The 26,732-nt window shown below is 49.6% G+C and overlaps 2 protein-coding genes across 6 annotated transcripts in view; both read right to left on the reverse strand.

Moving 5' to 3' along the window:
- Window positions 1-271: 271 nt before the first annotated feature.
- Window positions 272-24,790, reverse strand: HAS3 (hyaluronan synthase 3). Of its 5 annotated transcripts, none has more exons than XM_074314664.1 (5): window positions 24,761-24,790; window positions 11,676-11,779; window positions 7,328-7,963; window positions 4,344-4,445; window positions 272-3,571 (listed from the first exon to the last, which is right to left on the reverse strand). In XM_074314664.1, exons 3-5 carry the CDS (start codon window positions 7,961-7,963, stop codon window positions 2,648-2,650), a joined length of 1,662 nt encoding a protein of 553 aa, XP_074170765.1. In that variant the 5' UTR covers window positions 11,676-11,779; window positions 24,761-24,790; the 3' UTR covers window positions 272-2,647. The 5 variants fall into 5 exon arrangements, with proteins under 5 accessions (XP_074170765.1, XP_074170764.1, XP_074170763.1 ...); XM_074314663.1 differs by lacking the exon at window positions 24,761-24,790 and adding an exon at window positions 22,948-24,133 and having other exon boundaries at window positions 7,550-7,963; XM_074314662.1 differs by lacking the exon at window positions 24,761-24,790 and adding an exon at window positions 22,948-24,132.
- Window positions 24,791-25,204: 414 nt separating this feature from the next.
- TANGO6 (transport and golgi organization 6 homolog) overlaps window positions 25,205-26,732 on the reverse strand; it is a 140,603-nt gene continuing 139,075 nt past the window's right edge. The window contains exon 18 of the mRNA XM_019756706.2: window positions 25,205-25,615. Within this exon, the coding sequence (XP_019612265.2) occupies window positions 25,439-25,615 (177 nt within the window). The 3' untranslated portion in view covers window positions 25,205-25,438. The remainder of the gene's footprint in view (window positions 25,616-26,732) is intronic.

The raw sequence follows: 26,732 nt of genomic DNA on the forward strand, positions 1-26,732 counted from the left end.
CATTAGCTCACTCATCTGCCAATGATTTCCCCAAAGACCCTGACTACCCTCTACAATAAAAGCCAAGCCACCATAGGTATACAGTTATCATCAGAGTAGGCCTACTGTATTCCCCAGGTCCAGAGGCAGCTGTGACAACTTATCCTGCTTCTGAGTTCCACTGGAATTCCCTTAACTAAACTATTTCTACTCAAGTGCTGCTTTTGAAACTGGAATAAAGAGCTAGCTTTCATTAAGTACAAAGAGGGAGGAAGTAGCTCAGAGATACCAGCACTGTGTGAGAATCTTTATTTTGACAAATAAGTGCAGTATAAAAAATTTGACCTGAAAAGTTAAAAAAGAAAAAGCAGATAAAAATAAATATGTTTACAAATTATCATAGAAATAATACAAAAGACAGTTAAAATTCTCAATGAGGAAAAACCAAAATGTGTCCAGTTGTATAAAGGCTCTTCCCTGCAAGAAACGGGGATAAAGCTGAAGACCCAGTTTGGTTTCACTGCTGAAAAATGTACAAAATAACTTAGAAAAACCAGTCGAGGTCAAACGTTGTGAGCCCACTACTTGTACCTGCCTGCTCTTGATCTGAGGAAAGTTGATAACCACAGTCCAAGGCAGAGCTGATGGTAGGACAGCCAAGTTTTCCATCTGGGAGTCCATCCTATATTAACCTTCAAGTAAAAGCTGAAGAAAAACAAGACCTTAGTGAAGTCTGAGCTCTGCAATTGGCTGACCGGATTTCCTCCATTGTAATGCTCAAAATAGATTACTTCTCGGCCAGCAAAAACACGGAAGAGCCTGGAACAACTGCCTTTAGCAAATGCCTGCTGCTCTTCCCAGCCTTCATGATTGGGCCCGACATCAACCAGCAGTCTTGTCAGAAGCTCGAGGTCTGTGTGACGCAGCAGTGTTGGCCGCACTTGGAAAACCCTTGAGTTCATGGGAGATGAAGGAAATGAAAGCACCAGGGTTTGCCAATCTGTGGCTCAGAGCACACTGTTCCTGTGTAGGAAGCACCTGGGCAACTAGAGGTTTGCTGCTTAATTCCTGTCTACCTTAGTGCCAGTTCTGAGGGGTTAGCTGGACCTTCTCTGAGAATGGCCATTTGGAGAGAGAGCACACACCAGCAAGCAACCCTAAGTCAGAGGCACAGTCAAGATCCCAGGTTTCAAACCCAAGAGCTGAGAACAGTCTATGGATTGCAGATATCTAGAAAATGTCTTCCTTATTCCCCCCAAAAAGCAGAGGGAAATAAAACAGCCCCAAAAGCCTGAGAGAAAGCAAGAACCTTAGGACTTAGGAACCAATTCCATCTTCTAGTTTGGTTTCTGGAAAGAAGCAAGCAAGTACAGTAGTGACTATCCACAGCTTGGCTGTAAGAATTCTCGGAGAAGCCACTGAGGAGAATGAACAGTCTCAAAGATGACTAGCTTGGATTTCAGGGTTCACTTAAGAACACTGAAAAACTTTCCATTAGACTGTCAAGAATTGTAGTTGGCATGCTACCCAGCTGCCAAGGAATCTGGCCCAAGCACTTCGAAGATGGCAGCCAGTTTGGTCAGAGGCTCTTTATAGCTTCTCCCCCATATGCTGAGGGCAGGCTTGCCTATTACAGAAGTACCTGTGAGTGAGTCCAGGCTCTGTCTGCCTCACTTGCCACCTTGAAAAACTTACCCGATGAGGTGGAGGGCGGAAGAGGTGATTACGTCATCTTAAAGAAAGCCAAGTGAGGAGGCTAAGTTAGGACTCAGCTGAATTTGAGAGAGGAATTTACGAGTATACAAGTTGAAATACCCGAGCCTTCACTTCCTTTCTACGCGTGTTGAGGTTTAATCTTCCTAGTAGATGACCAAAACATGTTATCTCCCCAGCAGAGATCACAGGCTAAGCTAGATGTCTGGGCAGTTTCCAGGTGGAATACATTGAGCCCAAAGCATCCATGTAGCCCATGGCCTTTAGCACCAGCACCAATCTTTGTTCCTCATGGCAAACTCCTTTTTAACATATATACACACTTAAAAGCAGTTCAGTGCTAACTCCCTGCTAGGTTGGCTTATCCTTGGGATGTGGAGATGTGGAATGGGGTACACCACATAATAAAGCACCATTCCTGGACCCTGTTTTCTGATGCCCAGAGATCAGGCTTCTGGGCCTTGTATCTCAGGCACAATCTTATTGCATTGATACTGGATTGAGGGGGGATACATTACTAGCTGGCCCAGATCTCAAATTCTACCACCACCTCTGGTTGCACTCAGATGGGCTAAGAGAACCCCTTCCCACAAGCTGGCGCTGCTCACTTACCTATCAGAAGTTGCCACTGAAAGGAACTTATTGTTTGGTTTAGCACACTTCTGAGTTCCTCTGGATCCTGGGGCAGGAAGTGGAATCTCCCAGAGGCCACCATACAGTGGACAGCCTGAAAACATGTCTCTTCCAGCTCCCTGAGCTGGCATCAGTATTGCCCCCTCTAAGCAGAACTGTCCCAGACCATATACAGTCACCGTCCTTTGCACTTCACATTTGTCCTTTGGACCATTAAGAAACTAAAACAGCATTCCCTCCTCCCTCCCACCCCATCTTCTCTCTTCCACTCCCCTTCCCTCCCTTACCCATTGCACTTTTCCCGCTCTGCTTGAGGGTTACGTCACACCTCAGCAAAAGCTAAGCTATACTGCTCTGTCTTCTTCCCACATCGCCGGGCGATAATGGCCAGATACAGCATGAGGAGGGCCACCCAGTAGCAGCCATACAGGACGGCGCCAGAGACAAGGAAGGCTAGCTCCGTCTCACTGAACAGATCCTGGCAATAAGCGGTGTACGCCAGCCCCCCCAGGAGGACCGCCACCCAGATGGAAACAGGGATGAGGCCTATGAAGTTCACCACAATGGTTTTTCGGCCGGAGGTGCCCCAGCCGGACTTGTTGATGGTAGCAATGGCAAAGATCTTGGCTGGCAGGAGGCTGGACATATAGAGCAGGGAGTAGAGGGACATGAAGATCATCTCTGCATTGCCCCGAAGGAAGCAGGCATAGGTGGCCTTGATGATGCCCACCAGCTGCACTGTCAGCAGGAAGAGGAGAATGTTCCAGATGCGGCCACGGTAGAAAAGCTGTATGACTGTGGCAATGAGGAAGAAGGGGAAGAAACCTGTGACCACTGATTCGTAGGTCATCCAGAGGTGGTGCTTATGGAACCACAGAGAGTTGTAGAGCCACTCCCGGAAATAAGACTTGCTCCAGCGGGTCTGCTGGTTGAGCCACCGGAGGTACTTGGTGGGGGTCTCGGTGAGGCACTTGGAGCGTGCTGTATACTTAGTCCTGTAGCCGAGGCTCAGGACGCGGTTGGTGAGGTGCCGGTCATCCCCAAAGCTGCACTTGCTGCCTAGGAACTTCTGGTGGTACCAATCTTCGAGGAATTGCTGGAGGAGGCTGTTGCGGTACATGCCCAAGGGCCCACTGATACACTGCACACAGCCGAAGTAGGACTGGCAGGCCCGCTCCACGTTGAAGGCCATCCAGTACCGCACACTGCTCAGGAAGGAGATCCACGAGTCATACTTGTTGAGTATCTGTAAGGGAACCATAGACGCTGGGCCTCCTCACCTGCGGCCACGAGCCCCAGGAGACACCCCAAGACTGCAAGGCCTCCCTACGCTGCGCTCTGCAGCCCATTGCTCAAGTTCCTGACTACCAGTCCTTGCTCAGCCAGAAACCTGAGGCGCAGAGGAGCCACCCACACTCAGTCACTCTCCCTGGCACTAGCCCTTCTCTCCACTGTCATCTGCACCGATTGTCCCAGTGAAGTTAGTCTAGCAGTCAAAGCCACCTTCAGTCTCAGGGCAGCCTATGGCAGTGGCAGAGAAGATGCCTTGAGAAAGATGCAAAGCGACACTCCAGCCACTTGTCCTGACCCTTCAGTTGGAAAGCTGCTTGGGAAGACATGGCATGTTGCCAGCAGTACCCTCTGAGGGAAGACATGGCCACGTGCTCTCACCATACTGCCCAGAGCTCCTGAGCACAACTTACTTAAGAGCAAGGGTATGACTTTGGAGATGCTCGCTGCACTGTCAGTCAGAAAGGAAGTGCCCTGCACGAGTAATGGCCACACAGGCTCTCTACACCTGTTAAACTAATTCTTTCCCCTTCACGTTGAAAACAAGCAGGAAAGGGTTTGGGTAGCAAGTGAGCCCTTTGGTACCAGTGAAACTATCAAGGAGGAGCACCGCCCCCTCCCCCACAAACACTAGGAAGTCAAGATACCCATTTCCCAGGCATATCCAATTGGATTAGGAAGCAGAAAGTCCAGACTCCCGCCCCCAGGAATGTTTGGTTACTTCTTACTTGGACATCTCCCCCGACTCCCCCTACTTGGGGGTCCTCCTCTAGGACTCGAAGCATCTCGATGGTGCAGGCTGGATCCAGTACAGTGTCAGAGTCACACACCTGTAGAGGGAATCCACTGTCAGCCCACTCTGACCTACCCACCCCCTGCCCTCACCCCCACTGCCTGAGGGATATAACTCCCTTTTACATGATTCATTCCAGCCACTAGGAAAGAGATCTATGCCATACTGGTGAGATTAATAACAAAGGAAAGTAAGGAAAAGGAGAGTTCAGATACCAGGCTTGACAGTCACCAGGCAGAAAGAAAGACCCAGGAGACTGTCAGCGCTGGTCCTGGAAAGGGAGAAATGTTTAAAACTGGACAAGTTTTTAGACCCTGTGGAGCCAGGCTCCTGAGAAATGGTCTCTTTGGGTCCTTGGGAAGAAAGAAGGAACAAGTTATTGAAGTCAGATGACAGGTACAGTGTGTCTAGTTCAGGGCCAGCAGACACTCCTCAGAAGATCAAGTAATGGCTCTTGCCAGAGGCTACTGCCCAAAGCTGTCTCATAGGATATTAACAGTGGGGTCTTCCCTGTTTCAGCCTCTTGCCTCCTGGATGATCCACAGCCCAAGTGGAGGATGTATCTACCTAGTCATAGCGCCAGCACTCCCCCCCCCCCCACACACACACACACACGGCTGCCAGGCCTTCAGTGCTCCCTTGACCAAGTCTCAGATCAGGGCACCGTATGGCCAAGGGCTGCTCTCGCCTGGATTATACTCTGGATGGGCATGGAGGCTCTGGAAGCAGCTGCCTCCAAAGCCTGGATCAAATCCTGCCCACCAGTCCTCCTTTCCTAGTGAGGCTGATGGTTTGATTCTAGCAGGTAGCCCCATTACTGAACCTGGGCTATGAATGCTTATGCTTTCTTTTCTGCTTTCTAGAAAATTACTGAGATGGTACAAAGATCCCAGATAACCATCGGGCAGGGGAATTGGTTTCCTGACTCCTGACAGAGCAAAGAACAGTATCCACAGATGAGCCCACACCCAGTTCTGCAAAAGCCCAGAATCCTTGTATGGAAGGCGCTGAATGAGAGCCCATTAGCCTGCAGGAAGGGGGTGTCCCCACCCCACTCCAACGTACCCAGCTCTCAATGTTGGAAGACATGGTGGCTAGAGATAAGCAGCAGAAGGCTGATGGGGAACAAGGTAGAGCACATACCTGCTCCCTCCTATCTCCTCACCGACAGTCTTACATTCCAGCCCAGGCTGGGAAGATCCCAGGGAGCCCCAGGGCCGGACTCCCAGAGCCTCTTCAGCTTACAAGCCAAGCTTCCCAGTGCTGCTCGTCTCATGGCTGCTTCCTGCCTTGACCCCAACCCATTCTTCATGCTGCTCAGCTTCCTTCTCTCCAGGGAGGTCTTTTCTAGCTGAGCAGCTAGGGAAGTTAGAGCTCTAGGCTGCTTGGGTTTCCCCCCTGCCTGGGACAGGGTTGGTTGTCTCCCACAGAGCGAAAGACCCACACACCCTCAGCAAGGCTGTTGGAAGACAGGCAGAAATCCCCAGCAGGGCTGCCCAGGCAGTGATCCCAGAGCCCTAAGGAGAAAGGCTGGCTCAGGTATATGAGCCTGGTTGCTGATCCACAGAACACAAAGGAAATGATCAGCAAAGGAGGATGTGTAGCAGAGCAGGTTTGGGGGATCCTGTGCTGCAAGGGAGTGGATGACAAAGTCACTGTGACTTGAGGATGTGCCAGGGTTTAAGGGCTTTTTCTAAGGCTTCTGAGACCCCAGGAAAGTTTCAAAGGCCCTTTGACCAAAGGTGAGCTACAGAATCAACTGCATCACATCCCTCCCTACAAGGCTGAGGTCCTTGGGCCTAGAAAGACAAAAAGATCAACGTACCAACTCTCATGCAAGGATTCAACTTGCGAAAAAGCCAAAAACAAAAAAGCGAATTTTAGGTGGGTACAGTCTAGAAAAAGTACAACCCGGAGTACTCAACGAGACTGAGTTAGCACCCAGGTCGGCTACCGCCACAGCCCGCTATCCATTCAAGGGATGGGCAAAACCCTCTGGCAAGTACAGAGAAGGGCAGAAACAGGAATGAACAGTGTAGTGTGGGTGCTGGACTAGAAATCTGGGGTCCTGGGTATCAGTTTCTACTTAGTACTGAAATGCATGAAGCTTTAATCAGTTTTCTCTAGGATTTGTTACTGTGAAAACTGGAGCTATATTAACCTTTTCAACCTAATAAAATTTCAGGTGGGTGTCAATGACCCCCCACCCCCATTTTGACTCAAAGTTAGGCAGGGTCTGTTCAGGGTCCTGACCCTGCCGAGACTGCTGCAGAATCAGGCTGCAAGATGATTCGCACTTGGGTCCCTTCACCTCACAGACACAAATATGACACTAGGAAGAGGAGGACTTTGGCCCATGACTAAAATAGTATTTGAGTGCTTCTGCGCTCCCCGTGCTTCTCTCTGAAGAGGCTCATCCCCGAGTTGCCAGTGCGAGGCGGTACTGCACAGTGGGTAAGAACAAGATGCAAGACAGGCTGCCAGGGCTCAAATCCTGCCTCTGCACCTCACCTCAGGCAAGTTACTTAGTCCTTCTGTGCTTCAGGTTTGCCTTCCATGAATGGAGAGGATAATAGTACTTATACCCTAGGAGTATTATGAAAATTAAAGGTGCTGATATGTATGAAGTACCTACAACAGTGCCTGGTATGAAGCAAATGCTATACAATGTTTCCTATTATTATTAGGACACAAGTCCAGAGACTTGCCCCAAGTCACAGAGCTAAGAGCAGAACTGGGATTCCATCCCAGGTCTTTTTAACCCTCAGGACTGCTGTTCAGAACCACTATGCCTGTTGCCTTAAGTGCAGAGAAGGGATGTACACGACGGAAGGGATCTAGACTAGCCCTGAAACTCCTGGAGGAGGATGTGCCCGGCAAGCCGGACACGTCGGCACACTCGTAGGGAGGCCCCCTTACCTGAATGTAGTCCACCGACTCGCCAAGGGCCTTGAAGGCCGTGTACATGACCTCTCGCTTGCCTCCCCACTTCTGCATGATGCACGAGAAGGTGCTGGCCTGCACCACAGCCCGCACGCGGGCCATGCCCTCCTGCAGGCTGGCCTCCGTCTCCCCCTCACCCGCCTCATGGAAGTTGCTACGCCACACAAAGAAGCCGGCTTGCTCAGTGCCGCCCAGCACCTCATGGAAGATGTCCAGCATGTAGGAGTCCTCCTGGCGATTGCCGTCCACCACCATGACCACCTTGAGGTTGGGGAAGGCAATCCGCTGGGCTGAGCGCAGGCACTTGCGCAAGTAGTCAGGGTCCTCCTGGTATGCAGCGATGCAGAGCGCCACGGAGCGCCGTGACGGGGAGGGCAGCTTCAGTGGCCGGCCTGCCCGCCTCATGCGCCGGTGCTCCAGGAAGGCAAACAGGCTCTGGATGAGCAGGTGCAGGCCCAGGATGGCACCATACAGGCCAAACGACAGGTAGTGCTTTTCTGTGTGGATGAACTGGTAGCCTGTCACGTAAGCTGCCAGGATGCCACCCAGCACTGCCAAGGCAAACAGGCTGGTGCCCACCACACGCAGGGCTGTCGTCAGCTGCACCGGCATCTGGCGGGAGAAGGCAGGAGATGTGGGGTCAGGCAAGAGGCACCATCTCCAGTCAGTGGGAGTGGGTGCATTTTCTGTGAGCCTGGCCCAGAACAGGGAAAATGACCCACTAAAAAACCATTTCCACTGCTGAGCATGACTAACTCTGTTACCTCAGAAGCCAGACTACTGGAGTTCAGATCCCAGCCCTGCCACTTACTATCTGCCGGTTCCTTAGCTAATTCATCTGTATAATGTGGATGGCAGCATTAACCTTGTAGCCTTTTTGAGGGTCAAACTGGTTACATACTTTAGTAAAGCACTTCAAGTAGCATTTATTATTGTCAGACAAACCAAAGCCTGAGAATCTATGTGATTACTAGCTGGTGAATGGCAGAACTGGGATCTGCCTGACCCAAAACTCTTGTAGGCAAGCATCAGTAGGGGGGACCCTGAGGCCCCTCCCAGCACATGAGGGGTCAGGGAGAGGGAGGACGACTGGCAGGGAGGCAGCCAGTGGCCAAGATTCTACCTGTGCTGTACCCATAGAGGATTGCTCTCTGGGAGGGGAATATTTGCCAGCAAAGCACAGCCACCAATGAGGCCCATGAAAAAAGTGGGGGAGGAAAAGAGAAACAACAGGAAACATACAGAGGTGCCAGGGGAAAAAAGAAGGAAACAGCTTCCCTTTCTCAAAACAGCAAAATTAGTAAGAGAAAGTTTTCCTATGTTCTCTGCTTTCTCACCTTTTTCTCATTTACTTGAGAGGCGGGAAAGCCACCGGGAAAGGCAGACAAGGGAAAGAAGGGGAAATGAGAGCTGGGGTGTGGACAGCTCTGGTGGAAGCCGGGTGCTCAGGGCACCAGAGGGAACTGCAGCCACACTGCAGCTGCTGGGAGGGGTGGCTGCCTGGGAAGCCCCATCCACTTGGTCCTAGTGCCCGCAAGAACTCTCTGTGCTCATCCTCCTGCCTTGCCTGCTAAAGCTGCCAGATTTTGTTTGCAACTGTCAGGGTTCCTACCCTGTTTCCCCCGAAAATAAGACCTAGCCGGACAATCAGCTCTAATGCGTCTTTTGGAGCAAAACTTAATATAAGACCCGGTCTTATGACTGTCCGGCTAGGTCTTATTTGCGGGGAAACACAGTAGCATCTCCCCTGTTGGAAAGAGAAATGAGCTTAGGACCAGGCACCAAAGACTTGTGCTTGAGACCATGGCTCTACCACCTCCTGGCCGCCTGACTCTGTCCAAGTTCTCTGAGACTTGGTATCCCCCCTAACAGGGGATGCTAATAGTTTCTTGCTTCACAGGTCTCAGGTAAATCGTTTTCCTGAAAATGGAAGCACTTCCAGCCATGAAGGACCACCCCAGTGGGAAGGGTGATTGTGGAGGGGGAGGGTCTGATCTGGAGAATCCCGTTATTACCACTAACCCTCTACAGACAATGAGGTCTCACTTCCAAGCTTGCTCCAACTCTAGGTCTTACTGAAGCCAACCCCTGAAGCCCACACCAACACAACACGTTCTTGCCAGGAGAACACAGTCACTGCCTAAATCCTGAGATTCAGGCAGCAGCACCATTCCAGCAGCTTCAGCCCCGAAAGTGCTGTTGGCAGCAGCCTTGCCTCTCCGGGAAGCGTGGCCTCCGGGAGCTCTGCCCTGCTATCCCGGGGAGCCTGCCGCGTGCTTCCTCTGCAGGACTCCCAGCCCTCCCTGATCTCCCCCGCCTGCCCGCACGCCCTCCTGGCGCGAGCCTGCGGCCCAGGAACCCCCAGACCACGCACCCACCCCAGGAGCGCCCCCATCTCGCTCTAGAGGGGGCATTGCGGGCACCGCTGCCCACCTGCGATCTGGGAAAGGGCGCCGAGGCCAGCCCAGTAACCTGCCGGGCGCTGGCGCCCCGCCTCGGTGCAGTGCCAGAGGCGGTGCCCACCAGGTTAATGCAGCCAGGAAGGCACTCGCCACGCTTCTAACTCCCGCCTGAGTCTCGCCTTCTGGTGAAGGCGGTGCCGGCCACACCCACGTGCGGGTTTCCCACGACTCAGCCGGGAAAGAACAGAAAATCCAAGGAATCAGTCGGACCAGGCCCCATTCATCTCCCCAGGGCCCCAGCTACCTTGGCAAAGTGTGCCTGAAGACAAAGGCGGCATCCCCGGTGTCGCCGTCTCCCACCTTACCCGGACGGGAGCCCCACACCCGGCGCAGTAATTGAAGGCACTACCCCAGCACCCGCTACCCCACCGAAGACCAAGAAGGTCCCGCAGCCGGGGACCTCACGAACAATCAGGCGCTGGTGCGGGCTCTGGCCGAAGTGCCCTTGCCCAGATGGGGGGCCGTGTCACCCCAAACCAGCAGAGGGGAGCCTAGACCGCCTCTCGTCCCCGCCCCCCCTCCACTCAGAAGAGATTCACGGGAGCTCGGCCCCCGTAGGTTAATGCGCACCAGGCTTCAAGGGCATCAGGTTAGGGGCGATCTCTAAGACCACCTCCACCAGACGACAGAAGAAGAAAACCCCCAACCCAGGACGCACACAGCCAATCCACCCCCGAAACTTTGCGTGGCTGCCCAGTATGCAGCCTCTACAGCTGACAGGTGTGCCCTGCTGCGGGGCCCACACGCGGAGAGATGGTAACTTGTGCGTGGGGCGGGGGCTCTTTCCTTTGCTCCCGGCCGCCGTCCTGCCCCCTCCAACCCGGAGAGGGAAGGGGAGCCCAGGCCCGCGGATATGTGCGGCCGTGGCCCGGCTGACCCGCAGGAACCGGGGCGCAGAGCATCTTGGTGCCAGGACAGGTGCGAACCCGCAGGCGGGCATGGGGGAGGGAGAGACTCCAGCCAGCCTTGTACCCCGCACGGTCGTCCGCCTCCTAATCCATTCACAAAACAGGAGCCGCTAGGGAGGAAGGGAGGAGAGGCTGGAGGAGGAGAGGATGGAGGAAGAAAGGGAGGAGGGGTCAGTGGGGAGGGGGCTGCAGGACCCGTTGCCGGGAAGCCTAGCGATGCCGCAGCCCTCAGCCCGCCTCCCGGCGCGGGATACGGCGCCCGCACGGCCCGGGGAGCCGGTTGGGGTCTGCGGGGCACCCCTGGAGCCCGGCGCGCCCGCGTCCTCTGCGCAGACCCCGCGCGGCCCGCCCCTCCAAAGCGGCCGGCGGGGCCCGGGCTCACCGTGCCGCCGGTCGCCCGCGCTCGGGTGCTCAGCAGGCCCGCGGCGGCTCCATGCCCCTCCTCCCGCTCCTCGCTGCCGCCGTACCTCGCTCCCGGGTGCACCGCCGCCGCCGCGCGCCCGACTGACGAGCGCCGGCCCCGCAGAGCCGCCTTTAAGTACCGAGCGCGTCCTCGCCGGGAGAGGCGCCCTCCACCGGCCCTGGGGCCAGCAAAGTTGGGTAGAGTGGGAGGGCTCCCCTGAGGGCCGTGAGGGAGCACCCCCTTCCCGGCTCGGAAGGAGGGAGCTCCATGCGGCCGGCGCTCGGCAGGACGCCGGATTCCGCGTGGACGCGGCTCCTCCGGATCGCAGAGACTCGCAGTCTGTGCGCCCTCGGAAACTGAACACCCTCCACCCGTCCAAAGGCCGAGCTCCTCCACGCTCTCCTCGGGGCCAGGGGCCCAGATGGAGACTGTCACTGCTAAACCTAGAATCTGAAGCAGTTAACTTTCAATATAACCGCAGTGCCTTCCAAATTGTTACTCTCCGCCCCCCTCCCCCGCGCCCCGCTTTCTAAGCCTGGAAATCTACTCACCCTGCAAGGCGAGCGAGTCGGTAGAAATCTTCCCCCGACTTCTGCACGCGAGGGGGCTGTTCGCTGTATAGGGTACACCCTAAAACCAAGACAGCAGAACCTTCCTGCCGGAAAAAAAAAAAAAAAAAAAAAAAAAAAAGGCGTAGAAGAGAATAATTGTCAAATATAAAAGGCTGGTCAAAGAAGGTGTTAACAATTATGACAAGCTTAGCTTTGAATTCCGCAGTGGGGCGCTGATGGCTTTAAGGCTGTTTGCAAAAGCTGCAAATGGTTTGCAGGAACCTTGGAAGTTCCAGTGTCTTAAAGCCAAAACCAATTTCCTCCTCCCACTTTTTACACCTTTATTTCCGACATCCATGACCTCCTAAATTCCCGACTGACCTTCTCGCCACTCGTTTCCTGGTCCCTAAAAGCTGGTGCTAGACTTAGATGAGGTGGGATGGGGCTGGGGAGAGGTGAGGAGTTGTTAGCAGAGGAAGGAAGTTTAAAACCAGCTGAACACACTGAGTTTCTCAATCTCGGGAAAACTTGAAGATGAATTATAATTAAAGACTAGAAATAAGTTTACATATCCTCCAAGCACACCTGAAATAATTCCATCATTTCTTTTCAAGCTGCCACAAATGTATAGGAACCTGAGTGGCAGTCTGCAAGCTGCTCCTCTCAGAAGTCTGAGAGGCTCAGACCTGCCTACCTACCACCTTCACTCACGCTGGGCCATGGAGCTCATTCCTAGGTCCTCCCGGTGGGTAAAGACCCCTGGCACTCCTACTCCACCCACTCCCACCTTGCATTACAGAAATCAAATCATTTCATGCTTTTGCTTGAAAAAAATCATCACGAATGTGCTACATGCTTTAAGCATTCTTTATTATGTGCTTTTTAAAACTAGTATTGAATCTACAATGGCAATGTGTTTTGAATTTAAGACTAGCCCTAACAAGAGCTAATAATGTGCAGGTAGAGAGAGAAGCCCCTGGTTAAGAGGAGGGCTCTGGAGGCAGACAGCCAGTTCTGCCACCAGCTATGTGGCACTAACCTCTACGTCTTCATCCCAGAAATGGGACTGAGGAGCTACTTTCCAGGGGTGTTACAAGGATTAAAGAGATTGGCTGAGAGTAAGTGCCCAGTAAAAGTTTGCTCAACTAGAGAATGGATTCCGCTTGCCGATGCTGTGGATTCTACATGCCCATTCCTCCAGGATGTGACACTTGGTGACAGGAAGTTCAGACATCAGTGTTAATGACAAATGCCTTGTCTTGACTGCATTATGGTCTCCCAGAGCTGGGCCACCTCCTCCCCATCCACGGACACCACAGAGCCTGGAGTTACCAGAGATTAGCTAACTGATCCTACCTCCCACCCCAGTTTGCGACCTGCAACATTTTAGATTAGGGAAAACAAGCAGGGGCTAGGCGGGAGGAAAACGAGTGCCTCGGACTGCTGGAAAGTGAATACTCCATTTAAAGACATCCCTGTGAGAGGGAGGGCCCAGCATGGCCACATATTCTGTTGTCAAGAGAAGCCAGAAATCCAGATTTTTATGTGAACTCTCCTAATTTTTCAGTGTTGGAAGCTAATCAAATGTCAAAAAAAACATACTCCACAGGCCAGGCAAAATGTTTGAGTCATATCCAACCAACTGGCCGCAGGTAAGTGACCTGCTTAGCAGCCTAAGGTACAGGGCAGCCAGTGTGGGAAGATCGAATCTGCCCTCAGGGCAAAGGCAACAGGACTTCTCAGGAGCAAGTCGCCTGGGGCTGCTCCAGGATCCTCTCATGACTAGATAATTGTGAGGGCTCCAACTCTGTCCCACCGGCTTACTGCCTATCTCACACGGCTGACCCCAGGGAGTTGTACAGGTGGTGGGCTGGTACAGCACAACCTCACCAGTCAATTAAAATGTCCTAAATGAACAGCGGGTCCAGATGCAACATCAGGAGAAAACACCTTGCCCCTACCAACTGGCTTGCCCACGGAAGCAAATTCTCTTTTTTCTGATCTGTAGGGCCAGCGACCTGGTGCTACCAGGCAGCTAGGACAGTCTTTACTTTTGTGGCCAGTCTGTGCCATGGAGGGTTTTTCTGTAATTAACATCCAGTTTGCTGTGCCCTGTTTGCATGCATCTCTTCAGGAGGAGTTAGGTAGGGGAATCTTTAAGGGGCTGATAAAATAAAGCTCAACTTTATCTCTGCTTACCACTAGGGATTTAGAAATAAGACTAATTCTATATCTAGTCACTTAAAAATGTGACTTCAGATGTTGCTGAATTGGCTTTTACTCAGGTTCCGGAGGATAGGCCTATTTGGCTCAGTCGTAGAAGATTTGTGCTTCAACATTCATTTAACAAACATTGAGCAGAGAACAGTGCTTTGACACTGGAAGTCTCAGGCTGGTCCCTGCCATCTAGATGGTTATCCATTTTGAAGACAGATACACTTGAAAATTAAGTCACCATACAAGGCAGTTTATAATTAAATGTTGATGACAGAATCCAACTAGGAAAGTTTGAGGACTTCAGGAAAAGAGATCTCCATGAGCTGGAATGGGTTGGGCAGAGTTCCATGGAGAACCTGAGCTGCCTGTGTAGAAACGTGAGCACGTTCTAGGTGAGAAAACCAGCTTAAGAACAAGAGCAGGAAGAGGAATGGGTGAGGTGTGTTTGAAGGATGGTGATGAGCGGCCTGAATGAAACAAGAAATTTACAGTAAAGAACTTGCAACAGTGTCTGCTTATAGGAAGAGGCGGAGAGAAATTCTAGCTGCTGAGGAAGATGCTAGGGACGGATCCTGGAAGCTACGAATGACTAAAGAAGGAGTTTGGCTTTTATCCAGTAGGTCACGGAGAACTGTTGAGGACGTCTGAGTAATGCAGTGGTAGGTTAAAAGTATTGTTTAGGGACAGCTGATCTGGTGGTATTTTGGGGGTAAGAACCAGGAAGGGGGTGTAGGAGACCTGCTAGGAGGCAGATAAATCACAACAGAGGGCTGAGAAAGACTGCAGTGAGATCTGTTGGCACTGCCTTCGCAAGTGGAGCTGGGGGCAGGCGGTGTCACTACCTTGGGCACAAGTGAGGGTAGAGGCGGAGAAAGAGAAAGAGACTTCGACCGTTTGGAAGGTTGAAAGAGCCATTCCCAAAGCTAACAGTTCCACAAACAAAGACTTCACCTTCCCACTAAATTTCAAATCCAAACTCATGAACTGCTCCAATACCTTGTACCAATAGGAGGCCACTATTCAATCTCTCCTGTCACCACTGATGCTTGAAGCTGTGGGACAACGACAATGCTGCCAGCAGCCAGGTGCTGCTCTGCTCCCCTCTGCTGCTCGCTCTGTTGGAACGACTAGGCAGGGAAGGGGGAGGAGGGGGTATTCTAGCTCCACAGGCTGCCCCCTCACCCTCTGACCTCACGCTTCAGTGACTCGCCATGGCATCCAGCCCACAGCTTCTAGTGAAGCAAAGCAGAACGGGGGACGGCAGCCAAGCTACGGGGTCTCCCCCAATCCGCCCAATCTTCATCCCATCCACTTCCCCTGGGCTGACCACAGTTAAAACCTCTTGGAGTTCATGAACGTGAACTTAAACTGGTCTGCAAAGAGTAGCATATGTCCCCCAGCTGACTAAATAGGGCTTGCTCTTCAAGGCAGTTTAATCTGCAATACTAGTTAATACATAATTCAAAGTGGAAAGTGTGTGCCTTTACTACAGCAAGGCAGCTACTACCAAACAAAGTTATTCTTTCATAAGTTTGCTCTCCTACTGACAAGTACTCTGTAATCAGTCCCATTTCTAGGTGCTATGTTTGAAGAAGCAGGTGTAAGGACTCTTATGTCCTGCAGTTACAATGCTGAGATTTTAACTGCAATCTATCTCTGGCCTTGGATGGAAGAATAGTTTTCATTTCAAATTAAGGAGCCTGTGCTCTGATGGCAGCAGAGCAGTCAGCCCCTACTAAGGGGCCAGGCTCTTCTGTGCTGGCTTGAAGGTCAGGGTTAGGAGGACACACCAGTCTGAAACCGAGTATCAAACCAGACCTGGAGATGCTTTTCTTGGAATCCTGAAAGAAAAAGCTCTTCCTGGCCATCTCTCCTCTCTCTCCCTCCCCCTACTAGGTGAATGCAGGAAAAAAATCCAGGCAATTTTCATCCATCATCTACCTTCTTGGTAGAATATTGTGCAAATACTAAAAATTATGTTCATGAAGAGAATGTAGGAATATGCAAAAATGCTTACAAGCAATGTTAAGTAAAAAAGGAAGGATACAAAATTGTTATGTATGAATGACTACATTTACATTGTTTTCTTTTAAGTGTGATGAATTAAAAGATTGGAGATTTTACCGACATTAAGATCAGGTTTGTTTGGGTGGTAGAACAATGGGTCTTTTTCTCTTTGCCTTTTTCTCTCTAGTCTCCAAATTTTCTATTAATAAGTATAATAATTTTGTAATGAAAAGGTATTATGAAATGATATGAATTGTGAGTTCACAGAACTTCCTTCTAAGCTGGGGCTCGGGGGAGTAGAGCCTCATTCATACATGCATTCGCAAAAACAGGTTCGGTAACCTCAGTCTACAAAGAAAGTAGTCAAGTTGGGAAGGCCAGGATGTAGGATAGGACTAGTGGTAGCCAAAACTCATGTAATTTACTTTATTTAAAACCCCCACTGTTCCTTAGAGAATTCCACAGGGTAGGGGGCAGCATGTAGGGCTGTGGCCAGCTCATCCAGTACAGTTGAGTGAATTAGAAAAAGAACCCTTCCTCCTGATAACACAGCCCCGAGCCAGGGCACATGGTTTGATTGGCACACCCCAGCTGGTGTCAGCCCCTTATCACCCCTTCATCCAGGATTGGGGTGATCCTGGGTGAAGGAGGGAGGCACACATAAATATGGGCTCTAGGAGAACCCTGAAGGGATGCTTTTCCTGAAAAAAGCATTACCAAGAATGGTATCAACAGCACTGCACTCCTGCCTGAGGGGGCTCCAGGGAGAGGTTCTCTCTTCCGGGTGTTGACAACCTCCCCCCAGGCAAGTATCCGTGTACCTGTCCACTCCTGCACATGCACGTAACTCACTCTCCACAAATGGGCACACGCATACTTGCTCACTACACACGTGCACACTCACTTTCCCAGACCTTGGTGGAACACAATCCCAGTCGCCAGATCAGCAGGAGGGGAACAAATCGCTTAAGGTAACCTTGTTCCAAATTCATTGGGCTCTTGTTACAATAACATCAACTATAGTTCTTAAATGTGCTGGCACCTCTGTTTTATGTTCTCTTTCTTGATTAAAGACATCATTAGTCACTGTCACAGAGGAGGTCCAAAGTTGGATTCTTCATAAAAGCAATTATAGAAGAGCCAAGGGTAGGGGCAGTTCCCATCAGTTCCTTCAGGGAGAGGGACCCCCCCCCCCAAAATATGTCCTATCAGATTTTCTTTTTGCTAGGATACCCCCGACACTACACACACACACACACACACACACCTTTTCTCACCAAACAAGCTAACGCAGTGGTTCTCATGTCTGACTGCTACACATTAGAATTTTAAAACCTGGGGAACCTTTGAAACACACTAATGCCTGGACCTTATCCTGGATCAATTTTGTCAGAATCACTGGAGGTGAGCCCCAGGCTTGAGTTGTCTATTTAATTCTCTAGGCGACTCTATTATGCATCCAGCTTAGAGAACGCATCCTGAGGATTCTCCTCAACTGAGATTTGCAAATGCATTTCTGACACTGGGTGGGCAGCAGAAAGCCAATCCCAAAGGTGAACTCCAGAGCATAGGAGTGTCTGTCCATCTTCCCTGACACACCTGTTTGAATTAACTGACCTTAACAACTTCACAATCAGGGTGGCCGGTTGGCTCAGTTGGTTAGAGCATGGTGCTAATAACACCAAGATTGCTGGTTTGATCCCTGCATGGACCACTGTGAGCTGTGCCCTCCTTAAACACACACACACACACACACACACACAAAACTTAACAATGACTCATGGAGCTATCAAGCCAGAAGGAAAAAGGCAAAGGAGAAAGGATGCTGACTAAACTGGAAATTAAGAAGCACAGAGGTAGACCGGAAGAGATGGGCCAGGTCAGCCCCAGACCTCCGCAATCTACCTGGAATTGGATTGATACAATCTTTACGTTGGCAAACTTGCTGCCTGCTTCTTCTGGGAAAACTGGGGGGAAACCAGCCAGCACTTGTTAGTGGGAGGACAGAGCTGCCACAAACGACTTGGATTAGCTTTTGTTTTCTAAACAACAGGATTTCTGCACTTTGGGGGCTTTTCCTACTCAAAGGCTGGGTTAGGGCAGTGGGCCTTAGCTGCTCTCTGGAGGCATGTGGTCCCTATGACTCTCTCTCCCATGGTCCTGGCCTGGGCCACAGAGAAAGACCCACACAGCTGATGCTGGAGTCTCCTTCTTTGCAGTCTCTGAACAACACTGATACTCTCAGGTTTTGGGGGGGCATGGGGGAACTCACCCCACCCCCAGCTCTTTGAAGCATCAGCACCACCATTCTTTTAGTAAAGACAGCCTAATGTCAGGTTGGCCCTTCCCTAGGATTAATATAGTCACTATAGGTTTTGAAGTTTTGAAAGTGGTATGCAGTGTAATAAAGGCTGTATGTGGGGGGTGGGCAGGGGTGGGGTGGGGGGTAGTCCTTCAAGGTAGAGACTCCGGAGGTGCAGAGCAGGCAGCTTTGTTCTCCCAGCGCCAGGCGGCCTCTGCTTGTGATGACTAGGGCTGTACATCAGAAAGCCCCACCCAGGCACTGTTCTGAGTGGGCTTCAGTTCTTAAGGCAGACAGTGAGGATAAATCTGACATCATTTAATAAACCACTTCAAGGGCCAGGAGCTTTTCCTGGTTCCCCAGTGTCGAGGGAGCTCCTGCAGCCCCGCAGCTGCTCTGGATCAGGTCCTCTCCTGATACTAGCAACTCTCCCCCTCAGCCATTCTGCATCTCTGATGCAGTTAGGTGCTGGCTAACCAGCTAACACTGAGAACTGCCTAGTTGAGAGAGGAAGAAATTCCTCTGCTCAAGTGCCCTCACGTCTCCCCTGTTCTCTCTCTTCTCATTTAATCCAAGAACTTACCTCTCTGAACCTTATTTTTCCCTTCTGCAAATGAGGGCCATTAATTCCAGTCTCATTTTTTTTCTCTCTCAAGGAATGGTATGGAACAGAGCTATTAAATGTATATATGCGAGAAATATATACATAAGCAAGAAATAGCAGTTTCAGATGATCCATTATCATTCTGAAAATGAAATCTGAGAATGGAAACCCCGCTTATAGAAGATGACAAGATAAAACAAACCAAAAACAACAACAAAAGGGGCCATTTCTGGGCTCTTATTGGAGTTCATGGGAAGAGGTACTACATTTTCTGTGACGCACACACACAGCATGGCTGTCTGCTTCCCCTGCTCCCAGGAAGGCAGTCTTAGGTGTCTACTACTTAAGCCACACCCAGGAAGAAGACCAAGACTTTCAATAGCAACTTGCAAACACTGTCAAAGCAGCAGGTGGGCTGGGGAACTTCAGCGAATCTCATCTCCAGCTGCTGGGCAAACTACAAGGTCAAACACAAGATGTATAATAAGTTCTGGTGTTTGAGGTTGGGTTTTGGTATACGAGGACACTGTCTGCAGGGGATCAGGGCTAAAGTGGTCCACTTAAACAAGCAGGGGGGAACCTTTTATATTAAAGTTTTTACAATTTGGAAATCTATTATCTATTGGGTAGCAGCAAAGCACAGCGGCCTTGGGAGCCAGACTGCCTGGGTGTAACTACTGGTTTAGCTACTTCTCACAAGCTATGTAATCTGGGGCCAGTAATTAGCCTCTTGTGTTTTCCCATCTGTAAAATAGGGATAATACCTACCTCACAGGCCCAGTGTGAGGACTTAGTGGATTACTATATGGCAAGTGCACAGAAAAGCAGAATAAGCTCTTTATAGTATTAACTGAGTATTATGTACAGCGATGGCGAGCTACTGCAATCACTCATCTGGGTTTTATAGGGTGACCTGATACTTTGAGGGGCCATCAGACCCTATGTCTTGAGTCTGGTTTGGGAACTGTGGTCATTATCCTGGGGACATTCCAAACCCATGCTCTAACACTCAGGATGGAGTCTCAGAGCTGAGAGTCTGGTAAAAGCCCTTTGACTAGACCGGCAGGGGCTCAGGATTTCTCTCCGGAAGCCACTAACTAGTACTTGAGCCACTAACTAGATATGGCTGCTGGTGAATGTACTTACAAAGCGTGTTATGGTGCTCCTATTGGAGTTTGGTACACAGAAAACTCCAGTCCCTGAAGATTTCCTAGTCCTGAATTATTTAGAGACTGGTGTTAACACTTTGCTGTGGAGACAGAACCTATATTTCATGGGTATTTAAGCAATGTCAGCTAAGGATGGGAAAATGTAGATCACAAACTTTTTGGTGGACATTTTAGTACTAACATATGAAATGTTCATAGCCTTTTGATCCAGCATTCCAACCTGTTAGGACTTACCCTATCAAAACACTTCTGTACGCAGAGTTATGTTTAAGAATCACTGAAGATGATCAACAAATAGATGCTCATTTAATGATCACCTGGAAATAGTGCTTTCTGGGGAATCGTTGGAAATTAGAAACAACTCTGTGGACCATAAAGTAACAACTGCTTAGACCAGCTGTAGCTCACCTGTGCAGAGAAGACTTGCCACAATCACAAAGGACAGGGATCGGTAAGTACTGACGGGAGCATCTCCAAGGTATATGACTAAGAGAAAGTTACACGGGACACTACTTATGGGAACAATTGCATTTCTGGTTTTGAAAGCAGTGAGGTCTGTTAGTATTCATTTGGGAAGAGGGTGAAAGGAAACAAAGATCTGGAGGGATATACACCAAACTGTCAGTGGTGATCTTGGGGGAGGAGTGGAGGTGAGGTTGTGGGAATGTCTTTCTTTGTTACATATGCATTAAATGTGTTATCATTCATATAACATGTAATCAGAACACACACACAAACATGCGCGTGCACGCACAGCCAGGGCTTCCATACCTGAGGACTCCCACCCCTCAGCACTGGCAGAGGGCAGAGGCCGGTACAGGCTTCTGGTGGCATCCTCAGCATGCGCCAGCGGAGATGAAACAACTTCTTCGTGGGACCCAAAGGCCAGAGCTCACATGTATATATGAGTCCCTGAATGTGCTTCCCAAACGGCTCTAGTTAAAAGGCTTTTGCTTCTATACTCATTTTGGGGGGAGAGGCTCCACAGTATTTAACAGATGTTCAAAAGAGTCTATCTAGGACCCAGGAGACTTGGGGCCAAACCCCACCAAAGGGGGATAACAATAGCTTGCTTCCTTTCTCCATGATGTTGTGAGAAATCAGACAAGCTTATGGATGAAAAATGACTGCAAACTAAAGGAAACAGAGCAACTGATCATGCTACTCTGTGCCCCCCAGGGACTGCAGAGGGTCACCTGGAGGAGGGGAGGCAATCCCTGAGCCTTCCTAGTAGCACAAAGCTACTGAGTCAGTATAAAGAACTGTGGGGAGGTCACTCTTGAAATAAGTGGACGCAGCCCCTTCCAGGGCTGATGGTGAGAGTCTGCCTCCCCTCTTCACTTGCCAGCATGCGCAGGCGTGCTGAGCACAGCCCTGAGCTCCGCCAGCATGGAAGAGTGCAGCAGCCAATATTCTAAGAAGACAACTTCCCAACCCCCAAGGAGCCAGTCAGCTCCAGGCCGAGTGGTGCATGGAAGTCAGAGGCGCTGTGTGCTGCAGTGAGCCTGCTGCATGTGACTGCAGGATGTCTGTGGCTGCGGAACTTGCTGGAGGACACAGCCGGGCATTCAGGGGCCAAAGGAAGGAGACTCCCCATCATGGTCTGGAAACAGTGGCTACCTCTCACAGCCCACCCTGAACTCAGCTCCTGGTTCTAACTCTCTCTCTTGCCACTGAAATTCCAGCTGACATTTTGGATGTCTGTGCAAAAAGCCTGCAGAAGCCAACCTGGTTTTATACACAGGTCAGATGAATCATCCCCCAACTCATTCCTACTAACTGATCAACTTGCAGATGTCTTAGCCATCCCTCCACTGCAGCAAACTGCTGGTGAGAGCCACAGGCAGGTGGCAGGCAAGGCTCCATTCACTCACCCTCACACAGACAAAGGGACGGAGCAGAGGGGTGGACTGAGGGCAGATCAACACATTTGCTTTTCTCTTTCTTCTTGGGCCAATGAGGAGAAGCCACTGCTGCCAGAGAAGAGGGGTGGTGAAAAGGGATGGGGCTCACTGCTTTATTTTGATTAAGACAGCACATGTGGCTGCGTTTGTAATTCCTTTTAGTTGTATGTATTTCCTATTTTACAGCACTTATCATCTTGGCCTTAAAGCACTTTCCAAAAAGGAGCTGAAGGGGCTTCAAGCAGAAATAGGTCTGTGGCCGCTCCCCTTGCTCAGAGTGGTCCATACGGCGTGGTGTGACCAGACACATCACCACCCTCCCTCATCCCCTCCACTGTCCGCTTGCTCACTTTGCTCCAACGACACCAGCCTCCCCGCTCTTCCCCAAACCTGCCAGACATGCTCCTACCTCCAGGCCTCTGCACATCTATTCCGTCTGCCTGGAATGCTCTACCCTCACACGTTTTCATGGTCACTCTTCCACCTCTTTCTAATCTTGACTCAAATATCAACTTCTCAGTGAGGCCTTCTCTGGAGAAGTTACCTAAACTTACAAATCCCACTCCCATATGCTCCTCAACTCCCTTCCTGACTTTATTTTTCTCTATAGCATTTAATACCATTTGACATTCTGTCTATTCTATTATTTATCTTATTTACTATCTGCTCCTTCCATTACAAAGTTAGCTTCCCCAAGGGTAAGGGTTTTGCCTGTTTTGTTCACTGCGGTGTTCTTGGTGTCTGGTGCAGCATCTGGCACATAGTTGGTGCTCAATAAATTATTGTCTATGATTTGCTTTCCTATCCTGCAGTCCCTGGAACCTCAGCCTTTATATGTGGACGGGTGGGCAGATCCACAGGAAAATAAAGGAATGAAGAAGGGTGAAAACAGGACAAAAATATTAGGAAATATGGAAAAGTTATGTGTGTAGAGAGATGATAAGGAGCAAAGTAAAAGCTAAGAGAGTTCTGATGAAATAACAGAGGACTTACAGAAGGGGAAGTCTGTGCCAGGGAGGAAGAATACCACCACAGAGAGGGGAACTCCAGAATGTCCAGGAAGTCTAACCTGAACAAGCAGTCGACGCTTGGGCACAAAGCCGGGGGCTCGGCTGCAGCCACAGTTCTGGGCCTCCTGCATGTCTCCTGCTGTAGTGCCACCCTCTGTAGGCCAAGGGGGCTGTGGTCAGCGGGCCTAGAAAAGGAGGGAGAACCAGGAAGGGAGACAGAGGAGGGAAGGGGCCAAATAAAAGACAGATGAGTAATGCAGAGATGTCTGGGTGACCGACCACTGGGGGAGACTGAAGGTAACAGGCCAGGAGAATTTCAGCAGGAGAGATGAAGGGGAAATGGGAAGGGGCAGGGAGAAGGTGGCCTTGGCAGGAGATGAGACAGGCAGAGGTGGGAGGCAAGCACGAGTATATTGTTATTACACATAGCAGACACCTCATAGGCCTGTACAGGGCAGTGTCACTATTGCCCTGGAGTTCTGTGCCTCTTTTTTCAGTTTTGTGTTCTTACTATCTTAAAGTTCTCAGTTCTCATGCTCTTTTCCAGAAATGGATGGAGATTTTACTTATATATACATATATATGTATATATATTATATATGTATACATATTATATATATAAATATAATAATTTGGAAACAATATTCTGCCATGTTTAGGAAGGTAACATTAAGGTAACTTTCGCTTGAATTTGATTTTTAAAAAGTCACTCTGAAATTGAATCCACCACAATCATCAATAAAGCAAAGATGCTTTTAGCTACTTGCCAAATATGTCAAATTAAGAGGCAATTTCTAAATGGAGATACCAGGACTAGGATGTTTCTTGAGGCATTTCCTAGGAGTCTAGGTTCTTAGATTAGAGTTTCTCAGTCTAATCAAGGTGATCAATTAGGATATGTCCTCAGAACTGGAATGCATTTAATGCAAACAAAGTTGTAAGTTAAACCAATCATCTACTATATTCAATCTGATTATATGCAGTGGGTTATATGGAGTCTAGTTAAAGAAAGGCGAAGAAACAAGAATTTTTAGTGCAACTCTATCTGGTCCAAAGGAGATTCTTTGCTAATGTGAAAGCCCCAATCCTGATTTTCTAGACATCCTTGATTTGGAGAATGGAAATTAATCCAGCTACCCTGGCTGAATGGAAATATTCCTTAAAAACACCCCACTACCTTTATTCTAATTCTTTGCTCACCAAGCTAATCTGTGATCCCTAACTGTAAGCTGACCTCTTTAAAGGGATGCTCACCACAAAGGTTCTGAGCTAAGAACTGTATCTATAATGGGGGGGGCGGGATGGGGGAGAGAGCGACATCCTGTTGTTCACTGGCAAATGGGCATGCTTGTTTATAGATCCTTCAGTCGCCTGCGAGTTTGGAGAAATTATGTTTTGGTTCCCCTGGGCCTGGTCACCCCAGAGAGTAGGAATAAAATCCTGTGATAAAATTCTGTACCTGGCCCTGCAAAGCTGAGGACTGATTAATGAGCTCCGGGTTAGTCTTGTCAAAGTGTTGAGAACATGGAGGGCTTGTCAGAAACAGCCAGTTTCTTCTTCTTGTCTTCTCTTAGCTGCAACCAAAATTCAGCAGCCAAAATATATAAATAAAGGGAGTCCACAGCACTACATCTGAAATGATTTCAATAAACCTAGCATCAAGTAACCAATATGCACTGTCCAGCCCACATATAGTATTAACCCCTTACCTACGCATTCATCTTTCTAAAGGGGCAGAGGGCTGAATGCAGGATATACATTCTGTCATCTGAGATGTCTGTGGCTCTTTTCTCCTATAATCAGGACAACTCTATACAAACAGTAGCAGAGGGAGTGAAAGAAATGGCCTGGGAGGACAAACAAAAGGCTTACCCTTCTTCTCCGGAAGATGCAACCAGCTTGAGTCTCTTTTCTGGTGACCAAATCCTTTTTAAAGCCATAGCTTTCCATCTCGATAGCAGAGGACCAGATTCAGACTTGCTTTTCTTTCCAGCCAGGGTAATTTTATTCCATTCTGCATGTTTTGATAACAATTTCCTTCCCTTTCTACCTCCAGCTGCATTTCCATACTCTGAAATGCCTCCTGAGCAGCCAAGGATGACTAGCTCTGCTGCTCCCCACTATCGCAAGGAAGAACAATCTCACCATGAAAGAATATCAATACATGTGACATATGGGTGGTCAAACTCTTCTACTCACGTCGCAAGAAGAAAATGGCCAAGTAATCAAATTCCATCATTCATGTTAAAAATAGACTTCCAACAGATAGATATCCTTTTCTAAATGTTATAGGACAGTGAAATAAGCAAATTAATGGGATTTGTAATCTTTTTTCTTTTAATGGCACACACTTCAGGCTGGATACGGGCTGACTAAATAGATGCTTTAGGAAGGTCAGCCTGAAGACAACTGACCAGAGACATAAAGCCACCTCCAGTCAGCCATATTGCCAGCATCAAAGAGACCGTGGGGCCACCTGCTGGAAGGCATGGGTACTGCTCTGGCTGCTTGGTCCCTCTGCCTGCTCAATGTCCTTTGAGCCAGCCAGGTCTATGGCAGGACCATGATTTTTTTCTCCAGCTTCTGTGGTGGGAACAGGAAGTTTCTCATTATTTCATCTAGCTCTTCCAAGGCCAGCTGGGCATGGAGCTTGGCCACATCGTCAGGTTCCAAATGTACTACGTGCTTCAGCAGGTGGTAGAGATCCTTCAGGACGTCCTTTAGCACCTGTATAAGAGAGACAGCGTCATGACCATGTGTCTACTGTGTCAACATTTCCAAGAACAACCAAACTGCCTTCTGTCTGAGGACTTCTGTGAGGAAACTCATGCTCCCTTAAAAGGATAACGCACAACCCTCTCAAGTTGGAGACGGACGGAGGAGCAGCTGTACTGAGCTAGGCTTCCCTGTGGGTTTCTCATGCCCCCCTGCCACTACAGGCCACTACACTGGCCTTTGCCCTTTGGGGCTGCTGCTTCCCTTTAGCCCCAGGACGAAGTATAGATTCCAGACCCCTTCCTTGAATCCCAAAGCATAGCACAGACCTCAGGACCATAGACAGGCAATACTGCCCAGATATGGTTGCTCCTAGCATACAATTACCAGCATTTTTGTCTGGCTCCCACAAAGCCCTCTGCTGAGATCCACAGAAGAAGGCGTCTATCTTATGAAACCCAGGAGGCTATTTCTTCAACAATCATGCTTTTCCTTACCATTACTTTAAAAAATTTCCTCCACAGTTCTATTTCTATGCCCTTCCCCCAGTCACTATTTTTTTAATTTATTGGAGTGACAATTGTTAGTAAAATTACATAGATTTCAGGTGTACAATTCTGTATTACATCATCTATAAATCCCATTGTGTGTTCACCACCCAGAGTCAGTTCTCCTTCCATTATTTATTTATTTTTTTTTAAGATTTTATTGGGGAAGGGGAACAGGACTTTATTGGGGAACAGTGTGTACTTCCAGGACTTTTTCCAAGTCAAGCTGTTGTTCTTTCAATCTTAGTTGTGGAGGGCGCAGCTCAGCTCCAGGTCCAGTTGCCATTGTCAGTTGCAGGGGGCACAGCCCACCATCCCTTGCAGGAGTCAACCGACAGCCTTCGGTGTTAGGAGCTCGGAGCTCCAACCGCCTGAGCCACCGGGACAGCCCAATTTTTTGTTCAATTGCAACTCAGTGATAGGAAACAGGAAAGGACTCCATAGACACAGCCGCACCCATTTTTCACACCCAAGGCTCTGATCTTACCGTCTGATAAGGAATTGGGAGGATGCCAAAGCACCTACTCCCATAAACTCCTAATTTCCTTCGAAATCCTCCTGCTTGGGAGCTAGAACATCTA

Source organism: Rhinolophus sinicus, linkage group LG11, assembly GCF_036562045.2.
Source record: "Rhinolophus sinicus isolate RSC01 linkage group LG11, ASM3656204v1, whole genome shotgun sequence".
Lineage (NCBI taxonomy): Eukaryota > Metazoa > Chordata > Mammalia > Chiroptera > Rhinolophidae > Rhinolophus > Rhinolophus sinicus.